The 9,594-nt window shown below is 39.3% G+C and overlaps 1 protein-coding gene across 1 annotated transcript; it reads right to left on the bottom strand.

Moving 5' to 3' along the window:
* Positions 1 to 630: 630 nt before the first annotated feature.
* Positions 631 to 1,790, bottom strand: LOC112613822 (olfactory receptor 6K6). Its single transcript, XM_025369696.1, has one exon. It carries the CDS (start codon positions 1,698 to 1,700, stop codon positions 669 to 671), a length of 1,032 nt encoding a protein of 343 aa, XP_025225481.1. The 5' UTR covers positions 1,701 to 1,790; the 3' UTR covers positions 631 to 668.
* Between the last annotated feature and the right edge of the window lie 7,804 nt (positions 1,791 to 9,594).

The raw sequence follows: 9,594 nt of genomic DNA, 5'->3' as shown, positions 1-9,594 counted from the left end.
ATAGACGGCCCCCTTAAGGTGGCTGCCTTTTACAGTCAAAGCTGAAGGGATGAAATAAGCCCCAGTCTCCTGTAGCGCTCCCAGGCTTATTAGGATGAGGAAATTCCTGCCTAATAAATTTTGGTCAGATTATCTGCTCTCAAATCCTGTTTCCTGATAAGATGTTATCAATGACAATGCGTGCCCGAAACTTCATTAGCGATTTTAATTTTGCCCCATCCGGTGATCCTGTGATCTCGCCCTGCCTCCATTTGCTTTGTGATATTTTATTACCTTGTGAAGTATGTGATCTCTGTGACCCACACCCTATTCGTGCACTCCCTCCCCTGTTGAAAATTGCTAATAAAAACTTGCTGGTTTTACCGCTCAGGGAGCATCATGGAAACGGCTGACGTGTGATGTCTCCCCCGGACACCCACCTTTAAAATTTCTCTCTCGTACTCTTTCCCTTTGTCTCTCAAACCAGCCGACATGCTTAGGGAAATAGAAAAGAACCCATGATAAATATTGGGGGTGGGGTTTTCCCCTGATAGCAGTTTATCATTCTTTTAAAAAATAATAGAACAAGTAGCTGCAGCAATAGGAAAAGAGGGTCGACATGGAAAAGATAAGTAAACAGTGAAATTTTGCTCTTCCAAGAGGCTTTTTAGAGTCTCCAGGATCTGTGTCTATTTCCCAGCCCAACTAGCCCTCTTCTGATAGTGGAAAAGCCTTCCAATAGCCTCTTTCATGTCCTTGTTTCTCAGGCTATATATGATGGGGTTGAAAAAGGGAGCAAGGATAACAAAGGTGACAGCAATTGCTGTGTCCCAAAACACTGAGTAGGTGGCTGAGAATCTCAAATACATGACAGCCACACTGCCAAAAAATAACAAGAACACAGTAAGGTGAGCAGCACAGGTGGATAAGGCCTTGTGACGACCTTCAGTTGAGTGCATTCCCAGAATCACCATAATAATCCGGATGTAGGATAGAGCAATGACCAGGAAGGAGGCTACAATTTCCACTGCATGGATGGCATCCACAATGACCACTAGGGATGTATCTGTGCAGGCCAAGCTCAGCACAGGTGTGAAATCACAGAATATCTGGTGGATCTGGTTGGAGCCACAGAAAGGCAAGGTGGCAATCCATGCAATCTCAGGAAGCACAAGGAGGAAGCCACAGAAGCAGGATCCAACTGTCAGCTGGATACAAAGCTTGGGAGTCATGATGGCTGGGTAACGGAGAGGATTGCATATAGCTAGGTACCTGTCAATGGCCATTGCTGTCAGGATACAGCCTTCTGCGATACCAAGTGAGTGGAAAAAGTACATCTGCAGGAGGCAGCCAGCCACGGAGATGCTCTTCTGCTCACTGATTAGGCAGGACAGCATCTTGGGGATGGTGGTTGTGGTATAGCAGATCTCCAGGAAGGAGAGGACACTGATAAAGAAATACATAGGGGTGTGCAGGGCCATGTCCAACTGGATGACAATGAACATTATTAGATTTCCAGTTAGGATGAATCCATAGATGAGAAGCAAGGGAATAAAGAATGAGAGTCCACCTCTTTGAGGATGCAGGAATATAGAGAAGAGGAACTCAGTCACCATTGTCTGATTCCCACTGGCCATCAACTGTGTCATCTGTGAAGACAGAAGAGGAAACAAGAGACTCCTAGAATTGGAATGTTGATTCCCCACTGAATGTTGCTTCATTCCTTTCTGTAATGAGTTACTCAACTTGATTCTGGAATCCTGAAGAGACCAGTTAGAAATGTCTCTTAAGCTTTACGTCCATGCTAAAATTATCTGAAATATTTGCTGTTGGACCCCTAAATACCTTTTTGTTTTCTGGTAAACATCTTCAACTGATGTGCAAAAAGCAAAGCAACACACAAATTTCATTATCTGGAAATATTTTCTGTAGGTTTGGTCATTTTTAAATTTCTGCTTCTGTCCCTCTGTTTTTAGCCTTAAAATTTGTACCTTCATTTAAAACTATTTTTTTACTCTTGTTCTTCAGAAAAGTTATTAATTTAAACATACATTATTGGAGCTCTTTTTCCAGCAATTTTTTATGTTGCTGCCCATCTTCCCCAGCACTGATATCTAGCCTGAGCCTATCTAAATAATTCATCTTTATAGCCTTGTCTTTTTTTCTGTTGGTTTCATAGTAGCCTGTCTGTTCCTCATCCAATGGTAAGCACTCAGAAATCAGAAAATATTCCTTTTTGCATCTTCTGCTTTCTCTGTAACTCCCCTCTCTCTTTCTCCCATATCAGTTGTTGATATCGATAGCTGCTCCAACTAAAAATCTTTCCAGAATTGCCTTGCAGCTGATTAATGGCCATTGATTTCTGGTCAAGCAAATAATTCCATCTCCACAGACGTCATGCCTCCTATGAAGGTCATATCTAAAAGCCAGAGTAAAAAAATCGTTCTGAAATTTTAAAAATTAGTTTTATTGTAACTATGGCTGCCTTGGGAAAGAAGTGTCACAGAAATCAGCTGCAATGGGAATCAAACCAACATCTGTTTCTGAGGATTAAAAGGCAACTAAACTTTTTGCAAGGCTAACTAAATGTAGTGATAGCAATTAACATTACCTCTCATGTTGACTATGTTATCTTCTTTTTCACTGATCTTCTTTACCTCTAATGAGTCATTCTACAGATGAATATTCCCAGCATCTTTTTTTACTGCCCCTCTTTTATTTTCTTCAAAAACATTCAGGGATAAAGCTCCAAAGTATTAGCCTCTGATAACCATTGCCTTCTCTAATCAGGTTCCCATCAAATTTTGGAGCCAAGTATCGTACATTTTCAGTAGCTCACCCATATAAGACTAATGTCATGCATTTCTGTTTTTGCTTATGCCATTCCTTTCTTCCATTTTCTTGGTATCCTCCTATTGGAATCCTAGGTGTCAATATCTACTAAATGTCCCCATTGTTGTGGAAGTGTCATTGATCCTTCATGCCAAAAGTAACCACTCTTTCTTCTGACTCTTAAGAGGAGTACTATTTTTTCCCTTTCATGACATCTAATACATCTGTCCTTGCATTTTAAATATTTGCATATCAGCATTATCTTCCACAAGGGAACTGAAAGCTCCTAGAATGAATCATATAAGAGAAATGAATTAGTGTTATTGAAATGTTGCCTTGTAGTGGTTATGGTCATGATCCTGGGCATTTTACATATTTTACTTTACATATTTTATCTCATTTTTCTCTCTATTATAGAGAGATTGTTGTCATTTTTTTTTATAGCTAGAAAAATTGAGAACAAGAGAGAAGAAATAACTTGTCCAAATTTACATAGCCAGGATCCAAAGCAATAACTTGGATGCAGGTCTCTTTGCTGTAGAAGTTCAAGACTATCCTGTGTGTCACAATGAGAAATATAGCTCAGGACTCATTGGCCATTCTATCTGTTTTCTTCTGAGTACCTCAGTATATTTAGGACTGTCTTGGGTGTGAGGTGAGAAAGTTGACATGGTTTCTTCAATAGGTCAAAAGCAGATACAAATAAATTCATTTCAGACTAGGAAAATTAATTATTATTATTATTATTAATTTTTTTTTTGAGACGGAGTCTTGCTCTTCTTGTACAGGCTGGAGTGCAATGGCGCAATCTCACCTCACCGCAACCTCTGCCTCCCAGGTTCAAGCGATTCTCCTGTCAGACTAGGACAATTAAATTTTAAAAGATGCCTCTGCCTTGCACCTTAAACTTTGAGGAAGGTAGTTACTTGTTCCCTTGCAAGGGAACTTCCAAGGGAAAAAGCAACAGTGCTCAGCAGAAAGACAGAACCTTTAAGAGGAAAGATATAAAAGATTGGAGTTGTCTTCTGACTAAAACATCCACTTCTCTGTCCTTCTTGTGTTTTTCTTTTCTAAGCCATTGAATAATCATGCTGAGCAATCATTATAGAGAATAGGGAAGGACAGAGAAGGAAACATAGGGCTATACCAAAAGACAAGAAAATAGGTGCTAAGTGGCTCATAAAAGCCAAACAGAGTGACTACTTTGTTGCTGTATGCATGGGGCCCTTCTCAGTAGTAAAGCTGCATCATTATTCATCGTTCGTACATTTATTCAACTAGTATTCATATATTGATTGATCTTCTGCTATGTCAATGATGCCATAGGTTCAAGGGCTATACAAAGGTAAATAAATATTATTCTTGTTCCTGAAATACATAAAGAACATCAATACAATCCTATTGCTAAAGATATTTCGTAGGGTCTAAGGAGTTCAACCTACAAATATTTCTTGTGTAATGTAGAAACACTTGAATTAGATTAGACTTGACTTCGAAGAAAAGCAGTAACTTTCTCTGTGACTCTTCAAGAATCCACAATTATTAGGGTTTCAACAGGATTTTAATGTCTAAAAGACCTTAGACATTAACAGTATCTTTATACTGTTAGCTGAACCATATTCTTTCTGATATCCCTTCCGGATTTCATTTACCCTTATTATAATATTTTACTCATGTAACAAAGTTCTTAAAATATGACACTTTGCCATGAAAGAGTAGGGCAGCAGTGGGTTCTGAAGAGTTGAGGATGTAAGGAAGCTATTGGGGAGGCAAAGTAGAAATAAAAGGAGGTTGGAGGATGCCCTTTCAATGCAGTCTTTAGTACTTACCCTGCCTGACACCATGAGAATGCTCCTCAAAATCTCTGCAGCCACCTGCCTCTTCTCCTAGCTCGACAATAAGGGTACAAATGTCTCTGAAGCCTCTTCCAGGAATAACTAGAATGGAAAGATGGTCTTTCCTGGGAGTTTCTCTTTGGATGATGCAATGTCTAAAGGAAAATTATGTATCTTTCTCTTCCCTCTAAGGGACAAATTAGGAAAAAAATGTTACATCATAATTAGACATTCCCCAGGGTCAGGTTTTAAAAGTTGTCCTGGGACTTACAAAACTCCTGATAGAGGAGTAGAGTATATAAAGCTGGGCACTGAGGCATAGCTGTGGGAGTCAGAATAAACTTCATCCAGGATCATGATTCTCTGGAATACTCAATCAGTAAACACTTTTTCCTCTCCACTTTTACTCATTTTCACTATGATTTCTATTCCCTCTGCTGATATAGTCAACATCATCATATTTTTAGAAGTTTTTAAATGCAAGTCTCATTTGATCCTTTAAAAAACCTATTTTTTTTTTGTTTTGCTTTTTTTTTTTTTTGGAGACGGAGTCTTGCTCTGTCGCCCAGGCTGGAGTGCAGTGGCCAGATCTCAGCTCACTGCAAGCTCCGCCTCCTGGGTTCACGCCATTCTCCTGCCTCAGCCTCCCGAGTAGCTGGGACTACAGACGCCCGCCACCTCGCCCGGCTAGTTTTTTGTATTTTTTAGTAGAGACGGGGTTTCACCGTGTTAGCCAGGATGGTCTCGATCTCCTGACCTCGTGATCCGCCCATCTCGGCCTCCCAAAGTGCTGGGATTACAGGCTTGAGCCACCGCGCCTGGCCTAAAAAACCTATTTGTATGCTGAAAAAAAAATAGTTAACATGGTAAGATTTATGTGATTTGCTTTTCATCACGTTAAAAAAAAAAAAAAACCTCTTTGTATAAGGTAAGCAAAACTACAGTGATTCCCATTTTGCAGATGTAGAGGCTCAGAGAAGCCAATAGCTTTCTCCAGTTCACACGGCAATACAAAGCATGGAAGAAATTGAACCTTAATCCTCTAAATTCAAATCTAGTTAAATACTAGCATTACCTTTCAATTATATCTCTACTGTTCAGTCTCAAGCATATATCCCCTGACTTGGGAATATATTGCCAGTATTCATGGCAGCAATGGGCCATCTGTAGTGGCCAGTGCCTTCAGACCAGCTGCAGCAGGGAGGTGTGGCCGGCGCAGGAGCCAGGGACAAAAGGGAGTCCTGTGCCTTTCGAGTTGGGGTGGAAGCACCCCAGGAGTCACTGCAAGCCAATCATGCAGACCCAGGCATCCTTGTGCTCTTGGGGCCAAGGAGGAGGTGAGAGCCCCATCCTCCAAGCACAGCTGCAGCCACCCCAACCCAGGTTGTAGATCTGGGCCACCTGCTCCATGGAACAGGCAGAAGTCCCACCCAGGAGGTTTGGGTCACAGCCATCCAAGTCATGACTCCGGATCATGGCCTTCCGTTCCTCCATGCAAGTGTAACCACCCAAACCACGGCTGCAGACCCAGGCATCTCTGTACTCCTGGGGGCCTGGGAAGGTCTGCCTTCCCTTGCGGGTTTGAAAGTGCATGCTCCTGCTGCCTGGCTTCTCCCTGCTGTTGATGTCCACTCCAATCTAGGAGTAAAGTAGGGGCTGAGACCTGGTACTATTGCAGTCTGTCCAGCTGTGCACACGCTACGAGCAGTGCTGATACACCAGCCCCTTGATGCCTTGTTCCCCCTCCAGACTTTGGACACCAAGAATAGGAGGGAAGCCAAGGTGGGCACAGAGGGCATCTCAGAGCTGGCATGCAGGCCCCCCTTCACACCTACAGCCTGGGAGCCATGAATGGCAGCAGGAAGCAGACAGATTCCTGGGCAGAAGGGGGCAGGTCCCTGGTAAGGTCCCACATTCAAGCCAGGGAGGGCCTGAAAACAACTGGTGGTAGGACTGCCAGTCCCTCAGACCAGAGCGGGAACTTGCGGTGCCCAAGTTCCCTTAGAAAAGAAAATAATTTTTGTATTTTTAGTAGAAATGGAGTTTCATCACATTGGTCAGGCTGGTCTTGAACTTCTGACCTCAAGTGATCTGCCTGCCTTGGCCTCCCAAAGTGCTGAGATTACAGATGTGAGCCACCGTGCCCGGTCAGGGGTTCTCTTTTTTGTGCTTGTAAAGCATCTAGTGCCTACATCTGTTGTTAAAATTATCTAGTTGTAAGTCTAGATTCTGAGAAATTGGATGATTATCAATATTAATTTATATTTTAACCTTTAATGCATAACCCTAAGACTTACCTAAACTCAGGTAATGTATGTTTAATAGAAGAGGATCATCTAGGATTTTGAGGTGATAATACAAGATCCATGTTTATAGATTATTTAACACATATGCCTGTCTTCAATCATATGGCATGTAGAATGTAATAGGGAAGAGACAGAACTGGAAGGTAGGGTTTGGCGGTGTGGAGGTCTTTGAATGTCAGACATTGGGATTTTGAAAATATATTTTTACATAACAGAAAGTTATGAGATAATTTTGAGTTGGAATTAATGCACAAAATTGCATTGATAATATGTAGAATGCATTTAAGTAGAGAAATTATGGAAGTAAGAAGTATTATTTATTCAACTCACATTTATTGAGTACCTATCAGACATCAGACCCTATTCTGCAATAGTCTGGAGTAAAGGCCTAAAATAGAACTGTAATAATGGAATTAAAGGACAGAAGAGATGGGAGTAATTGTGAATAAAGAATCAATAGGACTCGACACCTGACTATATTTGTGCCATGATGAAAAAAGGGACATTAAAGGTAACAGGTTCATAAACTTGAGTTAGTCTGTCAGATGGCACTATTGTCAGATATAGGATCAGCTAAAACAAAAGCTTGTAGGGGCAACTATAAGAAGATGAGTTATAGATATTTTACCTTGAAAATGTGAAGGTAAGTAGTAGAAATGTCTATTTGTCATTAATGATGAAGAACTGGATTTCAGAAGAGAGGACAAGTCTCTTCTTGGACACATCTGTGGACACAGATGTCTGTTATTTAAGTAGAGATTATAATTGAACTATGAGAATGCACTAGATAATTGAAAAAGAATGTAGGGAATATGAGAAGAGACTGGAGGATTACAATTGGTAGATGAGAGAAAAAATGGTATTAATAGTAAATAACTTTCATTTATTAAATATGTGACAAAATATGCTAGGACACTTTTTTTTTTTTTTTTTTTTTTTTTTTTTTTTTTTTTTTTTTTTTGAGACGGAGTCTCGCTCTGTCGCCCAGGCTTGAGTGCAGTGGCGTGATCTCGGCTCACTGCAAGCTCCGCCTCCCGGGTTTACGCCATTCTCCTGCCTCAGCCTCCCGAGTAGCTGGGACTACAGGCGTCCGCCACCTCCCACGGCTAGTTTTTTGTATTTTTTGGTAGAGACGGGGTTTCACCGTGTTAGCCAGAATGGTCTCGATCAGCTGACCTCATGATCCGCCTGTCTCGGCCTCCCAAAGTGCTGGGATTACAGGCCTGAGCCACCGCGCCCGGCCATATGCTAGGGCATTTTTATAGTTCATCTCATTTTATCCTTTCATACTTCTGTAAATTAGTCATTATTATTTCCACTTAAAAGATGAGAAAACTAAAGTTTAATGACTGTGTATCTTCTCTGTAGTCGGGTAGCTAAGCAGGTGGCAGAGTAAGAATTTGAACGTAGGTCTATCTTACTGTCTTATCCCGAAGTGCTCAGGAAACTAAGAGATAATCAAGGCAATGATGTATTACAGAAATCAAAGGAGAGAATTACAGGAACAAAGAAACAATCGCTGGGTGAAATAAACTAACTTTTTCTATTATTATTTGTAACATTCAGCATCTAGAAATTTATATATATTTTATAATAAATATAATCCCCATTAAAAATTGTATACATAGATATGTATATATACCTATATAAAGACATATATATTTTAAAATGGGTATCCATCATAAAAAGTAAAACTTTGTTTGAAAATAAGAAAAAGAAACACACAGCATTAAGACTATAAAGAATAAAGAATGCAATTAATTAAAGATGATATAAAATTTCCAAATGAAAATAAAAACAAATTATAATACAAAGTTCAGCAACTGCATAGATACAAATGGATATATTTAACATTGCATTATTATATATCAGTAACAGTTGACAAAAAATGTAATAAAAATGCCATTTGAAGTATCAACAAAAATAAAAAGCTATAAAAGATATGTTACATCTAAACATAGCACTTTATAAAACTGTATTGGAATGTATAAACAACATAAATAAATTGATCCATATGCTGTATAGATGAATATGTATAGATGAATGAGTAGAATGTCTCAGTTACATAAACATGCCAATCATCTACAAGTCAGTAATTTCAATCCAATTTCAATCAAAATCTCATTTTGAGTAGAGAAGAGTGGGACATGTAAGAATGAGGGCCAAGAATAAGACATTTCAAAGGAGGAGATTAAAATGGTGGAGCTTGTCTTACTACTTATTAAAAGTTATTATGAAGCAATATTTGTAATAAAATACCGGTGGTAGTAAACAGCCAATGGAAGCAAAGAAATAGACTAATATAATATGGGATTTTAATATACTTGAGAGCAGGTATGGCAAATCACTGGGGAAAAGATGAACATAGCCAGCACAACAGGTCTGTGGAAAAAGTGCATTGTTTAATCAATTGTATTGGAACTTCAGTTAAAAAGTTTCAGTTCTATATAAATATAAACTATAAATTTAAAGACTGATGAATTAAACCATTTAATATTTCCTTTCATCAAATAACATCATTAAAAAATAAAACAACAAGATATACACTAGGAGTCTGTATTTGTAATAATATATATAACTAATTATTATTATTTAGAATATATAAAAATCTTCTGCAAAGTAATAAGAAAAAGATAACCAAA

This window comes from Theropithecus gelada, chromosome 1 (assembly GCF_003255815.1).
Source record: "Theropithecus gelada isolate Dixy chromosome 1, Tgel_1.0, whole genome shotgun sequence".
Lineage (NCBI taxonomy): Eukaryota > Metazoa > Chordata > Mammalia > Primates > Cercopithecidae > Theropithecus > Theropithecus gelada.
This window is presented reverse-complemented; position numbering and strand designations above follow the sequence as displayed.

Coding starts and splice junctions, on each gene's coding strand:
- LOC112613822 (XM_025369696.1), bottom strand. CDS start 1,700: ATGAAGCAACATTCAGTGGGGAATCAACATTCCAATTCTAGGAGTCTC.